Source organism: Cynocephalus volans, chromosome 8 (genome assembly GCF_027409185.1).
Source record: "Cynocephalus volans isolate mCynVol1 chromosome 8, mCynVol1.pri, whole genome shotgun sequence".
NCBI classification, from domain to species: Eukaryota; Metazoa; Chordata; class Mammalia; order Dermoptera; family Cynocephalidae; genus Cynocephalus; species Cynocephalus volans.
In genome coordinates, this window is record NC_084467.1 from 50,145,702 (window position 1) to 50,168,996 (window position 23,295).

At 41.9% G+C, this 23,295-nt stretch overlaps 1 protein-coding gene across 1 annotated transcript in view; it reads right to left on the minus strand.

Moving 5' to 3' along the window:
* Positions 1-8,266: 8,266 nt before the first annotated feature.
* LOC134384148 (uncharacterized) overlaps positions 8,267-23,295 on the minus strand; it is an 87,656-nt gene continuing 72,627 nt past the window's right edge. The window contains exon 2 of the mRNA XM_063105762.1: positions 8,267-9,313. Coding sequence (XP_062961832.1) covers positions 8,308-9,313 — 1,006 coding nt within the window. The 3' untranslated portion in view covers positions 8,267-8,307. The remainder of the gene's footprint in view (positions 9,314-23,295) is intronic.

Consider the following 23,295-nt stretch of genomic DNA (forward strand, 5'->3'; position numbering starts at 1 on the left):
AAAGATTCTGAATAACCAAAAATGAGGAAACAATTGTGAAACATAAATAATTATAGAAAAAGAGGAAGATGGGGAAGAGGAGGAGAAAGAGAAGGAGGAGGAGGAGGGGTAGCGACAACGACAACACAAGAACATGTCTTGCTTACAACTTGGTTGCACTGTTCCAGCCGTGCGAGGTAGAAAGAGTCCACATTCCCACTGCCACTGCTCTAGCTCCTGTGCTCATTACGTCCCACCTGAATAGTCGGGTCCTGTCTCCATTTGAATCTGTGTCCGGTCTCTCACTGATCCATTTTACAGACTATTGCCCAAGTCATCAACATCAGTCCCTTGATCAAAACTCTTCCAAGCTTCCTTTGTGTTTCAGAATAGAAAAGGGCTCCTTAGTTTGACATTTGCCAAAAACCTACCATTTCTGCTTCATCATGAACCTTCCATTTCAGGAAAAGTAAATGATTCACTGCTCCCCAAATGTGCCTGTTGAATCCCGGCTTCTGTCCCTTTGTTCCCACTGGTTTCTCCATCTGGGGTGTCCTTTGCCCTCATCTCTGAGTGCTGACACCTCATCTGCTATTCATGGCTCTGGCCAAATGCTCCCTTCTCAATAAATAATTCTCAATTCTCCTTGCTCCAGCTAGAACCAATCTCCAAAGCCCTTCTCCACTTTCTCCATCAAGGCTGCCACTCTAGACCCTACACTAAAACCTGTCTATGATACAAGGACTCAACAACAACTGGAGGAGGAGGACAGAGTGGCTGTCTCTGGGGCTAGTGATTATGAGTGGCCATTGCTCAAACCCCATCCAGGATTCTTCAGTGCCTCTTCATCCAAATCCCTCAGTGTTACACTCAAGGTGTCCCTGTAATGTGGCCTTTTCTTTCTTTTCATTCCTGCAAAGATGTCCCAATCCTTGTAAACTAAATGATATATTCCAATACTTCTCACCTTTGACTCCTCTTATGCGCATTCTAATACCTACCTCGCACAGCAGTTATGAAGATTAAATAAGATTACCCGGTACTCAAAGCAAGGTTAGCGTCACCTGCTGTTGAGAACACAGCAGCAGCACAGAGCCTGGCACAAAGGAGGTGTTCACTGGGATGGGCGAATCGCCGAGCTGCTGAATTTGAGGATCCCAGCTTCTGAGATTAGCTGGGAGTCACTGTTTACAACTGTACAAGAAAAATGAGTGTTGCTGTGATCTGGGCAACAGTTGAACAAGATGGGCTTGACTGTGTAGTGGTGGAGAAACCCTGTAACTTTGAAGGGCAGAGAGTGAACATGACCTTGTGGCTGGAGAATCAGGTTACCACAGGCCAGAAGATTTTCAAATGCCCAGACCCTGGGACAGCCCAATATCCTGGGATAACCTGAGCTTCCTTGTCACCAGCAAGCTTAGAAGAGCTGCATGGAAGTCCTCATCACGCTGGTGAGGCTGGTCCAATAGGAGAAACTTTGATGGGAGGTCTCAGGAGAGGAGTCAGCTGTCCCCCTGTACTCTGCTGGTTAGACCCCAGTCAGAGAGCTGGGTTCTCTCAGCGCCACATGCTGTGAGAGGGGCATGGGTCAATGCCAGCTTTCAGAAGAGGGAGGCAGCCTGGGGGAAGGATTGAGACCCCACTCTTTGGAAAAAATTCATTGAGTTATATAGTATTGATTATGGAAAAAGGAAGTTCAGGTTGCGGAGGTTCTATCATCCCATATTTGGTGGACTGTCATGTGGACACAAATGTGTGAAATGGCCCAAAGCAAGAAACAGTCAGGAGTGGTGAGAATATACTCAGAGTCCACTGAGTACACCTGACTGCTACATGTAGGGATTTGGGTCAACCATTACCAGATCCTCCAACCTCTCTGTAGAGGGGCAACCAGTTCAAAAATTTTCATAGCTTTCTGCCAGCCAACACTGTGCAGACCAAACAAATCATATATGTAGAAAATCAGGGGTCCCTAGGCTGGCAGTTTGTAATCTTTGAGTGAGGTGACTTCTAGGGTTGCTTCTAGATTGTACTCTGATTATAAAATGGCCCATAAATTTAGTGTTGATTGACTCAAATGGTGTGTGTAGGCATCATGCGCCTTAGGAAAACATGCCATTATATTTCTTTGTGCCCACCATTATTGCTCCCATCAGCCAAGACAGAGAGACTGAGAGAACACGGACTGGAGTTAGACTGACTGGGGTTAAATCCTAGCTCCACCATTTCCTAGCTCTGTGACCTTGGGCGAGTGATTTAATTTCTGACCTCAGATTCCTCAACTGCAGTTGAACTAGTAGCTCAATTTATTAAGTTTACAATATGCCACACACTGTTCAAATTCCTTTTTTTAATGAACTACTTTAATCTTCCAGACAACTTTCTAAGGTGGGCAAATTACCATTACCTCCATTTCACAGATGAGAAAACTGAGGCACAGATAAATTAAGGCTTCATGGCTAGTAAATAGGGAGCTGAGATGCAGATTGAGATATGCTAGCTCCAGGGTCTGTGCTTTTAACCACCTTACTCTACTGTCTAGAATCTGAGAAATGGGGACGGTCGTGGAAGCAGTCCTCAGGATTCTCGTGAGAACAGAAATAAGGATGCGTGTGAAACGATTAGCTCCGTGCATGCACAAACCAACCATACAATAAAAAGGTACATTGTTAACCACTTCCTCCGGTCATGCTCACTCTCTCCTCCTCCTTTCCTCTTTGTCTCTCTGTCTCTCCCTTTCTCCCCTCAATTCTAATTACTACCGTAAGGATTATTTCAACACCTAGCTCTAAACAAACACCCTTCCTATTTACCCCAGCCATGGCTTATTCCCACTTACCTTTCTGTCCCTGCAATCCCTCCTTAGCCCCTCCCCAACCTCTTTTGTTTAATACTAGGGATTATTTATCAGGTAAATCTATCATTAGGTAATGTTTTAATAATATGTTTCCCATCAGATAAATGGATATTACGTATTCCCTATAAGCAGCCATGCTCGATGGTAAATATTACCCTAAAAAGGAAATCTATGACTCACGATGAACTGAACAGCCAACGGAGGAGCTGGGGAGTTCCCATTTATGAAAATGATTATTGTCTGATTGATTCTTAACCCACCTGCTGCCTGAGGGGCCTTTGAGTCATGCCGCACATGTGTAGCATGCAAACTGGCCGGGCTGATTGGCTAGGGATGAAGTCAGGGTTACTTAATATCCTATATTTATAGTATCTACTTACAAGGGAAAAATCTCCTCTGTTTTATGCAATTACCCGCAATCAAGAATTTGCTGGCAACACACACAAACACACACAGGCACTGGATCCCACTCTTCACCTGCCCCGGCAGGCCACAAGTCATGCTCATTTCCTTTCCTCGTCCCACCAGTGAGCCACGTGGAAGGTGCTCAGGTTTGGCAATGGCTCACATCTAGTTTGAAACCCGCACTATCACTTACTTGCTGTGTGACTTCAGGCAGGTACCCAACTCTCTGAACCTCAGCTTCCCCCTCATGGAGATAAGATGAGGATTAAATCAGATAAATCACCTGGCCCATAGTAAAGTGCTCAAATTTTGGCAGTGCCGATGGGGACATCGAAGAATGTGAGACTTGGAGAAATTCTGCTCCAGGACAATGGTGGCTATATTTTCCAGATCATGTCTGGGGAGGGATGAGGCTCCAGACACATTTTAGAGCCATCAGTTCTTTGTCTGCTTTGTATTGATAGGACTGGAAACAATACTTTCTCCACCCAACAAGGCTGACATTCAGGTCACCTCTCCTTAAGCACTTACTGTGTGCCAGGAACTGGAATAGATAGGCACAGGGTCATCTAGGGATGAACATCATACTTTCCTTGCCATCACAGAGCTCACAGGCTAACTGATGATTCTCTAAATTATATGTAGTGTCTGGACCATCTGGACCACCTGTCTCACCCTGACTCCTGGGCCTCTACTCCAAACTTACTGAATCACAGTCTATGGAGGTGAGACCTCAGGGTCTGCATTTTTACAAGTTCCCCCAGCTAGTCTTATGTACACTAAGGTTTGAGACTACTTGCCAGCAGTCGGCAGCATCTAAGATTTATTGTACATTGACTATTCATTCCTTCATTGGACAAATATTTGTTGAGGGTATTTGTGTGCTAGGCACTGTGCTAAGTACTTTGTGTGAATTGAGTCATTTAATTCTCTCAGCAGCTCTGTACGGCAAATGCCATTAACTTTATTTTTCTAGCCCAAGGGCTAAGGAAAGCACACACTTAATACAACTGAGTATGTTAAGTATCATAACAGAGGTATAGAAAATGTGCTCTGGAAATCCTGAAAAGGGAGAAACCACACCTAATTAAGAGAGGTAGTGCAAGGAAGACTTTAAAACAGGCCAGAGAGAATGTTATTCCAGCATAGTGGAATAGTTTTGGATTCCTTTGGTGATGGGCAAGTCATTACCTCACAAAGAAGCCAGATGCTCACAGGCACCACTGATACAGGTGTGAGAATGTAGATGGGCCACTCCACAGAGAGATTTATTTATTTTTTTAACTTTTATTTTGTTGATATGCATTGTGGTTGATTATTGTTGCCCCTTACCAAAACCACAGAGAGATTTATATGTCAATACGCACTCTAAATATTAGGTATGTTTCTCAGAAACAGCTGATAGCTTAATAAAGATATTCATATGCACTGCAACAAAAGTATTAAAGTTTTCTTTTTGATGACACATGAGTGTGAGGTTTTTTTTTAAAAAAAAAAAACGAATTGTCATTCTGTAACTATTTTGAGTCAGCGAAATTCATTTTCTCTAAACAAAACAGTCAGTATGGTATTTGTTGTTACAGAGCTATGAACGTGATGCCTATCAGGTAGACAAAGATTAAAGAGGGATGGGAAGATAATTCAGTGTTGGCAAGGGGGTCGTGAAATGGACATTCTCAGAAAATGCCCAAGTTGATGGCAATGTAAATTGTCACACCATTTCTGAGGGTTATTTGACAATATGAGTCAAGAATTTCAACGAATATTCATCCCCTTGAATTTTATAATTCCCATTCTGGGAAACTCCTCTAATAAAATAGCAGAGACTGGGATATAGATTTATTTGTTTATTTATTTATTTACTTATTTATTTGAGGTCATAAAATTAGATACAGTGTAAACATCCCGCAGTAGAGATTGGTTAGGTAAATTACCGCAAGTTCACATGATAGATGTGAAATAAATGAAAGCTCCATCAGGGCAGGGATCTTTGTCTCTTGCTTGCTGCTGTATCCCTAGAGCCTATCACACAACACGTGGCATGTAGTAGACACTGAGCAGATGTCTGTTGAATGAGTATAAGATCATAGTCAGGCACGCATGCTCTGAAGTTGGACCTCCTGGCCCTCAATCTGTAGTTACAACAACTTTGCCTCAGTACCCTCATTTGCAGAATGAGGGTGAACTCAGATCCTTTTCATAGGATTTTGTTGAGGATTGAAGGCAATAATTAATAGATAAGATGACATAAACATAAAGGCACTAAATACATGTTACCTGCTATTATTATCCACCGGCGTTATAAGAGAATATCCTCATGGTTAGTAAACCAGCACATCAAACTATACTCACAGAGATTAAAAATTTGCAATAAAAGAGTAAAAATACAGTATTTATATTTAAAAGACTAGAAGAAGCTAATTAAGTGTGGTTATCTCCAGGCCATGAGGAACATCATAATTTTCATGAGTAGACAATGTACCTCTGAAAGACTTGTGGCTAAAGACTGAGTTTAATACATTTATACCTTAGTCTCTACATTCATAATCCCAGAAGGAATCAAAACAATTCAATAGAACTTGGGAGAAAAAAAATTAAAAAGAATTGAGCTGTAAGCAATTATTAGAATGGGAGAAGAAGGGCTTTGAAAACGTTATTTACATCAAGCCACGCGTTTAGTGTTGATTCTTGATTTTTGTCTACTTGCCGATAAGAGACCCCAAAATTAAATTTAGTCCTTGGTATGCTTCTAGCATATATAGAGAACATCTGTGAACCTCAGGGAAAGCCTTGTCATTTGCTATTTCAAGATTTCCTCTTAAGCAATTCTATGGCTCTAGACAGAGCACGTACTCAGACCAGTTTTCCAGAACTTTGTCTAACAACTTCAATTAGATCTTGCCAATCTAAAGATCCTAAAGGGTAATGTGTGTTTCCAGAGCTTGCCATAAAACTTCCTGGTGAAAGACCCCTAGGAGCAGGCGGTCAATTGGTTTGGAGACCCTCCCAAGGAACAGCGAGACCACGAGGACGGATGCAAACAGCAAGAGGTTTATTTGAACACACGGGTACCCGGGCGACACAGTCTTTCAGGAGACTGGCGCGCCGAGTAGAGCTCCTGGGTCCTTTTTATAGCAAAAAGCGCGGGTACAGAAGCGAGAAGCGAGTTTAATTGGTCAGTTCAAATAAGCGCGGGTACAGAAGCGAGAAGCGAGTTTAATTGGTTAGTTTGAATCAAGCCAGGGGTGAACTTCGGTCAAGTGGGAGTCCTTGAAACAGCTGAGGGGCACTCTTGAAACTGGTGGGAGTCCTTGAAACAGCTGAGGGGCACCCTGGAAACTGTTGGGAGTCCTTGAAACAGCTGAGGGGCACCCTGGAAACTGGTGGGAGTCCTTGAAACAGCTGAGGGGCACCCTGGAAACTGTTGTCGATTTATCTAGTTCTGCCCTTGGCCTCGGGCGGAGGCCCAGGTGCATGACCACAGATATCCTGTTCGTTATCTGGTCTCAACCTCAGGCTGTACTTTTCCTATGCTAGGGACTTTTAACCAGGGTAATGTTTTGTGCCTTGCAAAATGGCGTTGCTACAGCTAGCTTAAAAAGTTCTTTCTTCATTCCCCCATTTCTTTTGTGGATAGCTCTAATCTTAGAGCGGAGTTAAAAGTTATTTTCATTATCTATAGTCTGATATTTTTGTCTAAGAACCAGGACTTTAATTGTACTTATTCTATCATTGATGAATTGGACTAACCTGTTGATGACACAGGGCCCCAGAATGAGCAACAGAAGAAGGAGTACTAGGGGCCCGGCGATGGTTGATAGTAGGGTAGTGAACCAAGGGGAGCTATTGAACCAACCTTCAAACCAGTTTTGATCTTTTTGGCGCTCTAACTGTCTTTTATCTAGTCTTTGTTTGAGTTTGGCCATGGTGTCTCGTATCACACCTGAATGGTCTACATAAAAACAGCACTCCTCTCTGAGGGCCGCGCAGAGGCCTCCCTCTCTTAAAAACAGTAAGTCAAGGCCTCGCCTATTTTGGAGTACTACCTCAGATAGAGAAGTCAATGAGTCCTCTAACTTGCTGACTGAATCCTGGAGGGCCCGGAGGTCAGTGTCCATGGCAGTCTGGAGCTCGGTTAGGCCCCGCTGGAGGTCTATAGGTCCTTTAATCAGAGCAGCCGAGCCGGTACCTATACCTGCCACAATTCCCAGTAGGACAGCTAGGGTAAGTGTGAGAGGTTCTCTCTTAAACCTGGGATGAGGGTTGTCATAGGCCTGCAACAAAGTTTCTTCAGGATGGTAATAGATGCAAGGAATCAGCTGAACCTGGACACAGAAATCCTTAGACTGATTAAAAACTGAGAGGGAAACGCAAGGGGTGAGACCGGTGCTGCAAGCCCACCAGCTATGGTTGGAGGGGAGAAGGTACTGATGGTCCCCGGAGGAATTGATGGATAGGGTCTGGTTGCAAAGATGCTGATGGGTAGAAGGTATTGTTCCTATACATAACCCTTGTCCTGTGACCTCTGTGAGAGTAAGCTTTCCCTGGGTCCCCCAACGGCAACTCTCGGCGCTGGTATAATTGGCCTCTCCCAAAAAGGCTATTCCTTCATAGTAGGGGGGGCTTATGGCCAGACAGAGCCAGGATGGGTCGATGGAGGGAGAGGCCGGCTTTTCATACAGCCGGTATTCTTCTTCTAGGTTTAGGACCAGGCACATGGTAGAGTGATCTCCCCATGTTACTTGTGGGCCCTCTGCGGAAAACTGGATTTGAGCCTTTAGTTTGGTCAGGATGTCCCGGCCCAACAGAGGAGCAGGGCACTCAGGTATGACCAAAAAGGAATGGGTCACTTGCCTATGTCCGACCCTTAAAAGTCTCTGAGTGGTCCAGGGGTAGACTTTGCTGCCGGTCGCTCCTACTACGACTGTCCGCCTGGACCCTACCTTCCCCATGGGTTGGGTCAGTACCGAATGTTCAGCCCCGGTATCGACCAGAAACTCGATGGGGGTCCCCTCCACTGTCAATGTTACCCTAGGTTCGGGGAGGGGGTCCGAACCTTGACTCCCCTAGTCGTCTAGGGATAGAACCCTAGCTTTTTTGTCGTTTTTCTTTTTTCGGGGGCATTCCCTTGCCCAGTGGCCTTTCTCTTTGCAGTAGGCGCACTGGTCCCTGTCGAGAGGAGGCCTTTTGTCCCTAGGTGTCGGTCTTGCCCGGTTGCTCAGGGTCCCTGTCTGCCTATCTCTAGACCCTCTTTCACCTACCACTGCGGCCAAAATCCTAGTCAAGTTTTTTTCTTGGCGCCTATCGCGCCGTCTTTCTCTCTCTTCTGTCTCTCTCTTGTGGTACACCTTTTCTGCCTCTCTCACTAAATCTTGTAAGGAATAATCTTGGAGCCCCTCTAGCCTCTGCAACTTTTTCTTGATATCTGGGGCTGCCTGTCCGATGAAGGCCATTGCAACCGCAGCCTGCTGCCCCTCAGAAGAGGGTTCAAACGGAGTGTACCTTCTATAGGCCTCCATTAGGCGTTCTAAGAAAACCGAAGGGGGTTCTGCCGGTCCCTGCAAGACCTCTCTTACCTTGGCCAAATTGGTGGGGCGCCGGGCTGCCCCTTTGAGACCTGCCACTAGAGTCCGGCGGTAGACCAGGAGACGCTCCCTACCTGCAGCTGTGTTGTAATCCCACTGAGGTCGATTGAGGGGGAAAGCCTCATTAATGAGGTTCTCGAGTTGTGTAGGGGCCCCGTTGTCCCCGAGAACGTTCTTGCGGGCCTCCAGAAGAATCCTTTCTCGCTCTTCAGTGGTGAAGAGGATCTGGAGTAGCTGTTGGCAATCGTCCCAAGTGGGCTGGTGAGAGAACATAAGGGACTCAAGAAGTCCCGTGAGTCCTGCTGGATTTTCAGAAAAAGAAGGATGGTTAGATTTCCAATTATAAAGATCTGCTGAGGAAAAAGGCCAATACTGCAAAGGGACCAAGCCATTTGGCTCGGCTGGGGGCCCTATGGCTCGGAGGGGCAAAGCTACGGTGGAGTCAGGACCCGAGTCGCCTTTCGGACTGCGAGGTTGGCGGCTCCTAGTCCCCGCAGCCGGTCCCTCAGGGCTAGGATCACCGGGCGCTCGGCCTGGTGCCGATCTGTTTCCCTGAGGGGCCAGAGGGGGCAGCGGAGCCGCCGGGTAAGGTGGGGGTTCAGAGAGAGAAAATAGGTCATCTGGTGTCGGGAGGACGGGGGGTTGGGGAGGGGCGGAAGGCTTCCTTGTAGGTGGCCTTTGAGTATTTTCTGATCCCGAAACAACAGCGACTTTGCTGGAGGGTGGCACCCAGGGAGGGGGATTCTGGGCGAGGTCTTGCCATACCACGACATATGCAACCTGGTCCGGGTGTCCTCCGATCTCCTGGAAAACAATCTTTTTAACTGCAAAAATGACAGAAAGGTCAAAGGTTCCCTCTGGCGGCCAACCTACGCCGAATGTGGGCCACTCAGACGAACAGAAAGTCTGCCATTTTCCTTTTTTGATCTCCATGGACAGATTGTGAGCCCTGGCTTTGACATCTTTCCAATGATCTAGAGTAAGGGAGAGAGGGGTAAGGGCACCTTGCCCCATCTCGAAAATTTCCAATAGGGGAACGACGACGCAAAGACCTATCACAACTAAGACAAAAAGAAACCAGAAACGGCGACGAGACCGAGTGCCGTAGAAATAGAAGAAAGAGTCCGATGGCAGAGCGCGCCTCCCGAGACGCGGTGAGACCAAAACACAATAATCCTCTGCCAAGGGGTCCACCAGGCGTCCCTGGTCCTCCCCTGATCCTGGGACGTCTCCCAGGATTGCCGGGTGGCGAGCCCCCGAACACGTCTGTTCGCTACCCGCACTTCGCTCCCAGAGCGACTAACCCGGAACAAACTGAAACCAAAATGCGCGCACTCAGAAAGACAGTCAGAGTCACAGGATTAGACACAGAAACGAGACACAGAAACGAGACACAGAACGACTGCTGGCCAGCTTACCTCCCGTTGGTGGGTCGGTGGTCCCTGGGTGGGGGTCTCAGATCCCGGACGAGCCCCCAAATGAAAGACCCCTAGGAGCAGGCGGTCAATTGGTTTGGAGACCCTCCCAAGGAACAGCGAGACCACGAGGACGGATGCAAACAGCAAGAGGTTTATTTGAACACACGGGTACCCGGGCGACACAGTCTTTCAGGAGACTGGCGCGCCGAGTAGAGCTCCTGGGTCCTTTTTATAGCAAAAAGCGCGGGTACAGAAGCGAGAAGCGAGTTTAATTGGTCAGTTCAAATAAGCGCGGGTACAGAAGCGAGAAGCGAGTTTAATTGGTTAGTTTGAATCAAGCCAGGGGTGAACTTCGGTCAAGTGGGAGTCCTTGAAACAGCTGAGGGGCACTCTTGAAACTGGTGGGAGTCCTTGAAACAGCTGAGGGGCACCCTGGAAACTGTTGGGAGTCCTTGAAACAGCTGAGGGGCACCCTGGAAACTGGTGGGAGTCCTTGAAACAGCTGAGGGGCACCCTGGAAACTGTTGTCGATTTATCTAGTTCTGCCCTTGGCCTCGGGCGGAGGCCCAGGTGCATGACCACAGATATCCTGTTCGTTATCTGGTCTCAACCTCAGGCTGTACTTTTCCTATGCTAGGGACTTTTAACCAGGGTAATGTTTTGTGCCTTGCAAAATGGCGTTGCTACAGCTAGCTTAAAAAGTTCTTTCTTCACTGGTAACATGGGAGGCCCACAGTAATCTGCAGTTAAGAGTAGTGATAATTGTTTGGGTTGACTTTGGGCTTTAAGGAGCTATAGATAAATATCACATTATGTAGTTATGTTTCCCAGGCCACCAGCCTCAAATACAGTCTATGAACCCAAAGGAAGATTCATGACAAAACAGCATTTTTGTGGTTCCACTCCCCACTGCAGTATTGGGGCTGGGGAGCTGGTGGTCCAAAACTCTCTCCGTGGTCCAAAGGTGGGCTGTGTGGATGGAGGTTGGGATATGAACCAGTCCTGTACAGAAAATTCAAATATTATCTACTGAAATTGATATTAAATTATAGAGGGTTAGAAACCTCTGTCTTAAAGGACACTTATTAGAGTATATCTGGAGGATGTATTAACCACAAAACAAGGAAAACTTTTGCTATTTTAAACTGTCTAAAAATTCAAGGTAGAGAGAGTTTGATGAGGTGATGTGCTGTTTGGAATGCAGATTCCTAGGTTCCAGACTAAGAAATTCTTATTCTGTAGGTCTGGGGTGGACACTATTGTTTGCATTTTTGGTCCTAGGTTAAAAACCCTAATCAAGGAAAAACTTCCATTTAGGAAACAAGTGCTCTTTTGCTTTAGAAGTTACTTCAATTGGCTTTTTGAGCTATGCAAATATAGATGCCAGGCTCACCTTGATGGGAGAGGGCAAAAGAGGAGGAGATTTACATTTTTCTGTTGTGCAACATAAAAGAATTTGAGAGTTTTCCCACTGTTAGAGTCTCAAGTCCTGGAGTTAGGGAAAGGAACATGGGTCCAGCCCCACAAAGCAGGCTGCAGGGCAGAGGGGAGAGGCCATGAGTCACTGCTTCCAAACGGTGGCTGATGAATAGCACTGACATGCTGTCTGACATTTAGTCTTAATTGTTTCCTCCTTTGTGATGTGACTTCCCTCCTTCATTACCAAACCTTTAGTAAAATGCAGTATACAAAGCAGAACTATGTTGGTGGTACGTTAGGAGGTGAAGGAGAGAAGAGATGTTGGGATTGTCTAGTGACACATTAGAGACAGGTGGAACTAGCCAGGAGGAGCAGAGGTGAGAGAGGGAGAAGCCATGGGAAATGAGGTGGCTTCTACAGCACAATCTCTAAAAATGTGGGTTCCCTTCCTTGGGAGCTCTTAGGCAGACTTCTGGAAGCCTGGGGTTTGTGGAATATCGTTTACATACCGTAAAATACTCCCATTTTAAGTGTATGGTTTAATCCATTCTGACAGAAGCCTTCACCACCACAATCAAGAAAGATATCCATCACTATCACCTAAAAAATTTCCTCTGTCCATCTGATCATCAGTCAACCCCGAGCACCTCTAGCCACAAGCAACTGCCAAACAACTTCTTGTCACTGTAGATTAGATATGTCTCTTCTAGAGTTTCATATAAATGGGATGATACAGCATATACACCTTTGTATATAATGGCATTTTAGGTTCCTCTGTGTGTTTCCATTTTTCAGTAGATTGATGGTTGCTTGATTGATTCAAAGAGCAGTATTTTATTGTGTGGCTATACCAAAAAGGGCTCAACCATTCACCTGCTGGTGGTAATTTGAGTTGATTCCAGTCTCAGGATTGTATTAACGAAGCTGTTATAAACATTTGTGTACAAATCTTTGTGTGGACATATGTTTTCATTAAATAAATAGCTTGAAAGAATTGCTGGGATGTAGGTTATGTATATGTTTAACCTTAAAAGAAAATGCCTTCCTATTTCTCAGAATGGTTGTACTGTTTTTATTACCATCAGCAAAATCTGAGAATTTCAGTTGCTACATATTCTTGGCAATACTTGGTATTATCAGTCTTTCTAAATTTAGCTGTTTTAATAGATGTGATCTGGTCTCACTGTGGTTTTAACTTGTATTTCCCTGATGACTAATAACACTAAGCATCTTCTTACATGTTTATTGACTATTCGTATATCTTCTTTTAAAAAGTGCCTGCTCTACGTTTTTGCCCACTTTTCAAAAAAAATTTTTTAGTCTTCTTATGAGTTCTTGATATACTTTGGATACTTATCCTTAGTCGGATTTATCTATGGCAAATATTTTTCCCAGTATATGAAATGCCTTTTTATTCTTTTGATGCTAACTTTGGAAGAACAGTTTTAAATTGTGATTAAATCCAATGTATCAAATTGTTTTCCTACTGTATGTGTCCTGTTGAAATATTTGCCAACATGAAGGTTGCAAATATTTTGTCCTACATTTTCTTCTGGGAATTTGTAGCTTTAGCTTTTACATTTAGATCTATGATCCATTTTAAGTAATTTTTTTTGCCGTGATATAAGTTAGTAAGTTAATGGTCTTGTTCCTGATCTTAAGATGAAGGCATTTAGTCATACACCTTTTTGTACGTTAGCTGTTAAGTTTTTCATAGACATTTTTTATCAGGTTGAGGAAGTTTCCTTCCATTCTTAGGTTGTTGAGTGGATTTTTAAAAAATAATTTAAAAAGAAGGAAGGAAGGAAGGAAAGAATGAAGGAAGGAAGGATATACTGAATGGATATTGAATTTTGTAAAATGATTTTCTGCATTCATTAAATCTTTCTCTTTTTTGTTACTTAATATTTTAAATTTTTAAGTGGTAAACCAACCTTGTATTCCTGGAATAAACTACTTGGTTGTAGTATATTAGCCTTTTTTATGTACTTCTGGATTTTATCTGCTACTTTAAAAAAAATTACATCTACTTTCATGAAGTGTTGCTTGGCCTCACATGGGGTGATGGAGATGCAAAAAGGATTACTCAAAGTGCATTTCTTCTGAGCAGTGAGACACCCTGAAGGGGTTAATTTCCTGGAACCCTCAAGAGAGAGGCATTCCTTCCTTTGGGAAATTAACACGGAACTGGGGTTCTGTCTCAGTGTTTATTCTCCAGGCCAGAAAGTTACAGAAAAAGAACATAGGTGAAATTATGGTTAAGTATAGTTTAACAATAGAAGCTGGTAACATCAGTGAAATAACAAAGTGACATTCTATGATGCAATCTGCAGAAGGTTAAGTTGATCCACCAACAAAAGCTTGTTCTTATCAAATACCGTGTTTTCCTATAGCAGTTTCCTTAGCATTTTTACATAACAATAAGGCAACTTTCTTAACATATCAATCAGTAGGTTAACCTGCTCTCAAGGACGTCTGTCCTTGAGAGCCAGCAACTTTGCTGTATTACAATTCTATATCCAGAACAGAGACTTTAGCCTGGGGAAATTTTCCTGTCTTTTGCAAACTTAACATTTTTATGTGTAATTTTAAAAAGTTAGGCTAAACCTGAAACTACAGGGCTTTGGAAACTAGGCCCTGTGAAGTACATTTGCTTTATAAATATTAGTATACTCCACAATGAAGGATATTAGTTTGTTGTTTTCTTTTCTTACAAATTCTTTGGTTTTGATAAGCAGGATAAGGCTGGCCTCACAAAATGAGTTGTGAAGTCTCCCCTTCTCCACTCTTCTCTGAAACAGTTTGTGTAGGATTGGTACTATTTCTTAACTGTTTGATATAATTTACCTTGGAAGTCTATTTTTATTTATGAAAAAGTTTTAAGAACAATACAAATTCTATAATAGATTTAAGGCAATACAGACTTTCTATTTCTATTTCTTCTTCGTGTATTCTGCAATTGATTTTGGTAATTAAAGTCTTTCAAAGCATTTGTGCATTTTATGTAAATTGTTTAATTTGGGGCATAAGGTTGTTTATAATATTATCCTTTTAATTTCTGAAGGATTTGTAATAATGGCCCTTCATTCATTCCTGTTATTGGATAGTTGTGTCTTTTTCTTCACCCACTTGATGACTCTACTAGAGGTATATCAACTTATATGTCTTTTCAAAAAGCCAGGTTTTGGATTCATTGATTTTCTCTAAGATGATTTTTTTATTTTTCCTCTCATTGCTTTCTGTTTTTATGTTTGTTATTTCCTGACTTCTACATATTTGGTTTTAAATCATTCTTTTTCTTCTACCTTTTTAACATCAGTCACAGACTTTAGACATCCTAATTTTCTAATATAAGCACTTAAAGCCACAAATTTTCCCTGATCACTGCCTTAGCTGCATTTCACAAATTCTGAAGTGTGTTTTCATTTTCTTTTCCTTCATTATGATATATTTTCCCCTATCCAGGTACTAATCAGACCCAATGTTGCTTAGCTTCTAAGACCAAATGAGATCAGATATGTTCAGGATGGTATGACCATAGATTCATTCATTATATTATATTTTCTAATATCCTTTGTGATTTATTTTCTGATTTGTGAGTTATTGAGAACTGTCTTTTTAGATATCCAAATATTTGAGGATTTTCCAGACATGTGTCTGGAAATATGATTTCTAATCTATTTTTATTGTGGTCAAAGAGCATACTCTATATGATTGTAATACTTTTAAATTTACTGAGATTTGTTTTATTGTCTTGCATGTGATACATCTTAAATGTTCCATGTGCACTTGAATAGAATGTGTATTCTAATGTTGGTGGAATGTTTTATAAATATCAATAATGTCAAGTTAGTTGATACCTTTGTTCAAGTCTGCTATATTCTTGCTGATTTTCTTTATGCTTGTTATACCAATTACTGAGAAAGAAATATTGAAATCTTTCAGATATTACTGTGGATTTATATGTTTCTCCTTTCTGTTCTGTGTGCTTCAAGAATTTTGAAGCTCTGTGGCAGGAATTTAGGATTATTGGGTCCTTTTGATGAACTGACCCATTTATCACTATGAAACATACCTCTTTATCCCTGGTTATATACTAGTCTATTATTATTACAGCCACTCCAGCTTTCCTATAGTTAGTATTTTCACAGTATATTTCTTTCATCCTTTTAGTCTAGACTTTACATTTAATGAGGTTCTAATAGACAGCATATTGTTGAGTCCGGATTTTTTTTTTATCTAGTCTTACAATGTCTATCTTTTTATTTGAGTGTTTCAAGAACATTAACTGAATTTAGCAATATTTTGGTGCTTACATTTAATATATTTAACATTATTATGGTGCTTCAATCTATCATCTTGCTATTTGTTTTCTATTTGTTCCATCTGTTCTTTGTTCTTTCTTTGTCTTTTTCTACCTTCTTTTGGATTGAGTTTTTTATTATTATTATTCTTTCATTTTATCTCCACTATTGGCTTATTAATCTATTTTACTATTTTATTTTATTTTATTTTATTTTATTTTATTTTATTTTATTTTTAGTGAAAAATAAAAGGGCATAGGTTGGCAAACTATAGCCTGAAGTCAAATCTGACTTTTCCAGTCTTCTTGTTGTTTATGATGGGAGAATATGTCTGGAACTTGCCACCCCATCAGGGCAGAAGTTCAGGTACTACATTTTTGTTTGTACATTAGATGAAAGTGTAAACCTCAAGACTGAAGGCAGAGATGTTCAAATTACAACAACAAAACAGAACGTGAAAGCCATACTAGGCTGCATTAATAGAAGTATGGTATCTAAGTCAAGGAAGGGGAAAGTCCCAGTGTTCTCCACACCCAGCTGGCCTTGTTCATTTATTCATTTATTCTATAAGCATGCTTGGAGCACCTCTTTGTCAGCTTCTGTGATAGGCACTGAGGATACCATGTGGCATCAGATGTATCCTTTGTCCTTAGGAAACTCAGACCAGGAAAGAATAGGCAAATAGCATGGAAATAACAATACATCATGATAAGTAACACAGTAGAGATAAACCCAGAGGTTGTGAGAACCCAAAGCAGTGGATACCTATTCTAACCTGAGCAAGGGTAGGGGCATCAATATGGGCTTTCTGGGAGAGATGATGACTTATGAGTAGATTACTCATGGATGAGTAAGAAAGCATTAAGTGAAGGAAGAGAGGGGATTTGGAAGTAAAATACACATATGCAAAGCCTATTTAATTTCTTCTGGGAATGGAAAAATGAATGACCAGGGTCCTAGGCAGGAGCTGAGGGCAGCCTCCTTTGCCCAAAAGCAGGAAAGACAGCACACCCAAAATACCCTTTTCATGCTGGTGGCCTGCCACAGCCATGGCCACAAAAGTGGCTCAATGGCACAGGAGCAGCCACAGCCACTGTGCAGGCAGCCTACCAGACACTCAACTGCATTGACACAAGGAGAGTCACCAGCAGAGACCAGAAAAAAAGAGAATGTTTCTCTCCTCAAAGACCATTTCAGAGTAATAGAAGAAGCAACTTCTCTACCAGATGACTAGACATCAACATAAAGATACTAGAAAAATGAAAACTCAAGAAAATATGACACCACCAAAAGAATATAGTAATTCTCAAATACCAGATCATATCAACCAGGAAACCCTCGAAATGACTGAAAAGGAATTCTGAACAACAATCTTAAGGAAACTCAGTGAGATATGAGAAGACTCAGTTAGACAACATAATGAAATGAGAAAAAAATCCAGGATATGAAGGAGGATATTTACAAAGAGATTAAAACCTTTAAAAAAGAATATAGCAGAACTCATGGAACTGAAAGATTCACTCAACAAAATAAAAAAAAAACACAACTGATCACTTAAGCAGCAGGCTAGAACAACAAGAAAGAATTTCTGATCTTGAAGATAGTTTTTTCAAAATAACCCAGGCATACAAAAAAAAAAAAAAAAAAAGGGAAAAAAGAATTTTTTAAAAATGAAGAAAATCTAAGAGAGCTAGCAGAAAATCTTAAGCACACAAACATTTGAGTCATGGTGTTCCAGAAGAGGAGGAGAAAGGAAAATGCATGGAAAACCTATCCAATGAAATAATAACAGAAAACTTCCCAGGTATAGAGAGAGACACAGACCTTCAGATTCAGGAGGCTCAAAGATCCCCAAACAGATTCAACCTGAAAAGATCTTCTCCAAGACACATTATAGTCAAACTCACAAAGCTCATAGACAAAGAGAGAATCTTAAAAGAAGCAAGAGAAAAGCATCAAGTCACCTATAAGGGAGCCCTTATCAGACTAACATCAGACTTCTCAACAGAAACTCTGCAGGCCAGAAGAAAATGGGATGATATAGTCAAAATATTGAAAGAAAAGAACTGCCAGGCAAGAATACTATACCCAGCAAGCCTAACCTTCAGAAATGAGGGGAAAATAGTACATTTTCCTGAGAAACAAAAACTGTGGGAGTTCACCACCACATGACCAGTTCTATAAGAAATCCTCAAGGAAGTTTTACATGTGGAATCTGAAAAATGATAATCACTACCACAAATACACGAGAAAGAACAAAACCCACTAGTAGAACAAAAATGCAAATGAGAAAGAGAAAGAAACAATCTTACCAAACAAGAAAGTATAATGACAATGTATAATGCCCCTGCTTTATTTCTGATTTTAGTAATGTCAGTCTTCTCTCTTTTTTTCTTGGTCAGTCTGGATAAAAGTTTGCAAATTTTGTTGATCTTTTTAAAATAATAATAATAATAATTTCTTCTGGGAATTGAAAGCATTTCAGTGTTGCTGAAGTATCAAGAGGGTAGAAGAGGAATGGAGTAAAATAAGTCTAAAAAGATTTGTAATTTCTGACTAATATGAGGTCTTGGTAAAAATTTTAACCCTATTCTAGGAGAACTGAGCAACTATTGAATAGTCTACTCAGGTGGATAACATGATCTAGTTTGTGTTTTAGAAAGATGCCATGGGCTATAGTTTGGAAAATAGGCTGGGGCAGGTGGGAGGAAATAATGATTTGTCAGGAAGCTTTAGCATTAATGCAGGAAAAAGATGACTTGGGCCTGAGCTATGTCACAGATGAAAACCAAGAGATGTAGACACGAGAGATATTTAGAAGACATAATTAACTGAGCTTGAAGACTGGTTGGATATGGTAATTAAGGGAGAAGTAGAAGTCATGGATAGCACCCAGGTTTTGACCTGGACAACTGGAATATTAAAAGATAGCAGATTTCTTGGGTTCTGTTTGGACTGACTATTATCTTGCCATGTGTGTGATTCCAGGCTCCTAGTTGCCTGGGCCTACATACTTCCTCTGGGTGTTTAAGACGGTTTCCTGTCTTCAGAGCTGCCTTCCATCTCTTGCCTATTCTAATAGTCAGAATCTGTGTAAGCCAATATTCATGGCTTTCCTTGTTCTGCCTGGGATAGCAGGTCAGGTACCTTCCTGAGTCTGTCTCACTACACTGTATGCTCTGAACCCTATATCCCAAGCTTGACACTAGTTCCACCATGTTCCTTTCTATGACTGATGGGAAATTTTTACATAGAACTGGCAAAATAATACTTAGATATCAGAGCTAGAAGGGAGTTAGGCATCATGTGGTATGACACATCAATTTTGCAGATGAAACAGTTGAACATAGTTTTATCATTTCATTCATACATACACTATGCACATTTTGATTTTACTACCCTGCCAGGGTCAAACAGGATTAATTAATAATTATAATTCTCCCATACATGGAGGTACATCTGTAGATTCTTACAGTCTTGTATAAGGTAAGAAAGATAGTGATTTCCTTATGTCATGGATATTAAGAGTATGAGATATAAGATTCAACTTATAAAAAGTGGACAATAGAAACAGGAGAACTGATCAAAAAAGACTGATGGAACTTTGGCAACTGCTAGTTGTCACGTAGGGTTGGTTCCCTTCTCCCTTTTTCGGTAACAGAACCTTCAATTTTTAGGTGAGAACTTGGCTCACAATAAAAACCGCATATTTAAACAGGTGTATCAAAGTCCCAATGCAATACAAATGACACATGCAAAATAGGATAAGCCAAAGAGGATTTATTTATAAAGGGGCTATTTACTACCATTGGTTGTGGAGGAACTATAATATAGTGTAGCAATCCAGAGCTCATATCAGCCAGGCTGTTACCTCCCTTAGGGCCTAATGGGATGAAGGGAAGGAACAGTTACCAGAGCCTAGAAAAAGAGAAAGTCAGGTAGTGTCAACCATTTCTTAAGGATCAGTAACCTTGAGTTGAGAGACAGAGCCCACTCAATGCAACCTAGAAGGGAGGGATCTGGAAACATAAATACCCTGACCTCACTCTTGTTTTTTCTGATGTCTTGATAGAGCCCTTATTGTCTGAACTAGAACCATAGAGTCCAAAGTTTACAGTATCCCTTTGAGGTGGTCCACACAGCCCAGTCTGCCAAGGCAGAGAGCAGGTGAAGGGGAGTAAGAAGTGGGTCTGGGGAGGCAAATGGAAGATAACTAGTGCATAGGAGTTACATAACTAAATCCTGGCTGACAGAATGTAAGCAGAAATGGTGAGTTTAACTTTGGGACAGAGCATTAAAGGGAGGGGCATGTCCTCCTCCTTCCCATAGGCTAGGTTGATGACATGGTGACTGGAATGGGAGCAGTCATCTTGGTCTACAAGATCAAGGTCACATCCTGAGATGGGTGGAGCAACTTAACTGAGGGGACCTGAATGCCTGACAATCAGGTAACTAGTTCTAAGAGAAACAAACTTGTTTTAAACCACTGTTATTTTGGATTTTTTGTCATTTGCAGCTGGTGCAAATCCTAAGCAATTCAGAGACCCAACAGGAAATTCTTTGGGGTTGTGGACTGTATTGGTTATATATATATGTATGTATTTTTTTAACTGTAAGTGTCTGAAATTGACATTGTCTAGATTAAGCAAAGGGGAAATTTATTGAAAGGATGCTGGGGGTGTCTCAGAGAATCAAAGGAAATGCTGAAGTACCAAGATAGAAGGACCAGGGCAATTATGATATCTCAGAATTCTTCATGGCCTTTCTCCCTGGAAGACTGCCACAAATGTGACTCACCTCCAACAACTTTCATTCTCCTCAGCAATCCATTCCAAATTTCATATTTCTGTTAGAGAGACAGCGATTGGGCCAGCTTGAGTGTGGCTCTTGTGTCCTTTGGGGGGGGGTGGGCAATCATAATACAGACAGGGTCACTGGGGACCCCCTAGATTCTTAGAGCCATGGATGGATTGTGAGTCAGTCACCCCATGAGGTGTGGTTTAAAGTGAAAAAGGGACCATTACCTCAATTTATACCAATCTCTAAGACACTCAGGTAAGCATAGTGTGTCTTCACAATGAAGTCACAACTCTTTGAGGGCATGTTTCATACTTAGTTTAGAAGCAGCATAGACAATAAACATGCCTGGTCCACAGTAGACACCTAATAAAAGGTGCATTTCCTTTCATTTCCCTCCTCAATACCTGATGTTACGAGCCTCATCACAGGGGTAGGGGTGGGCAACAACTCAAAGCCAAAATTTTGTGTCAACTTTGTGTAACAAAATTCACCGAAATTCTCAGTATCTACCATGTGCCAGGACCTATTTTGAATACAAGTGACAAAAAAAGAAACAACAACAACAAAAAACATTAAATGCTTTTAAGGGCTCACTGTCAGGCATGAAAGAGAAGCATGTAGACAAATCGTAATAATAACAAACAGAGAGTTATGTGCTATAGTAGGAGCAAGTATAAGATGCCCTGTGAGGACAGGGGAGAGAGCAACAGAGAGAGTTGGAAGAAGTGCTGTCTGAGGTGGGTGTATGTGGGTTAGTAGGAGTCCTGCGGGCATCAAATGGAGGAAGAGATTTCTAAGCAAAAGCAATAGCATGTGCAAAGCTACTGAGGCATGAGGATGCTCAGACATGCCCGAGGAAAAGCTGAAACCTCCATGTGAACAATCTTAGGCATTGACTGGAAAGTCATTTAGTCATTTGGCAGTTCCTTATTGAGCACCTGTTCTGTGCAGGGTTACCAGGGAGTCAAAGATAAATGAGATGCAACTTTCACCTTCAGTGGGAGAGGCAAACACAATGACTATGATCAGATGAGTGTTACAGGAGAGGGGGACAAAAATGCCACTCCAAGGTTGTAGGGGAGTGACATTATCCAGGGGCTCAGGAAAAGGAGCCTGGAGCTCTAGGCAGGGGGTGGGGACTTGAATGCCATGAGAAAGCTCCTGGGTTTCTTTACCTTGTAGGTTATGAGACCCTCTAAAATTTTCCATGTGTTTGTTAAACAGGAAGACTCATTTGCAGAGGCTGCTTTAAAATCTCTGCTTCAAGAAAGGAAAATCCCATTTGCTTTATACTTGTTTTTCAGGCACTGTGCTAGAGATTTTATCTACGTTATCTCATTTAAACTGAGATTGGTCTGCAAGTGGAGAGAGCCATGAATCCAACTTTGGAGGTGAGCAAGCAGAGAACAGAGAAAGGAGTGCTAGGTAGTGTGAGGTGGGGAAGGTTGTGAAGATTAAAGCCGTTCTCTGTGTAGAGTACAGGAGTATAAATTCTTTCCCCACTTCAGAGAAAGGTGCCTACCTTGATCAAAATGGCTACTATTCATTGATTATGTATGATGTGTCGAGGCTTAATTACTCCATCAGTCAGGAATATGCTCAGCTGCAAACTACTTTAATTGGAGACTATCTGCCTCAAGTACAGAGAAGTCCAGGAAGAAGCAGTCCAACAATACCATCAGAGAGCCAAGATCACCCACTTTTCCAAAAATGGCTGCTGCACTTCCAGATCTTTTCCCCATTCCAAGAAAGAAGAAGAGGAGAAGAAAGCCTTTTACCAAAAAGGGTTAGTTTAGCTTTCTTATTCAGGACTAGATGCCCTTCTTAAAGACTTCTGCTTATATTGCATTGGCCAGAACTATGTCATGTGGCCACCCCCAGGTGCAAGGGAGACTGGAAAACTGAATGTTTGAGTAGAGTGTATTTGCTACTCCCTCCACCCTAAATTAGCACTGAGTCCCTATGGAAGAAGAGGGAAATGGATAGCAAATAGGCAACATATATAATCTCATTCCATGTTTCCAAAAGTTCTGTAAGGTAGATAAAGTTATACACATTCTACAGATGGGCAAATGAATTCAGAGAGGAAAGTGAATTGCTCAGAGTCACTAAAATAGTGAGTCATGGAGTAAAGATTTCAAAACAGGTCTATATCCTTCCATCTAAAATGATTTTTTATATCATACTGTCTCCCTTAGCTGTGTGACCCTAAGGAATTTATTAAACCTCCTTGATCTTCAGTTCCAAGATTTAAAATTAGGATAATCATCCCTGTCTCAAAGGTTCTTGAAACACTGAGTCAGATGCAAAAGGGTTAGAAAGGATAATATCAATGGGACCCTCATTATTATCCATGTACCTTTTACAGAAGTGTCTCATCTGCAGTTGACAAGCAGTAATGGTTCTTTGAGAAGCACAGCTTGAGCATTGGTACTTGAGCTTGACACCAGTAAAACCTCTTCATTGGCATTTCCTATTTGGGCCTCATCACAGTTTCCCAGGAATTTCCACTGGCTGGGTTTCCTCTG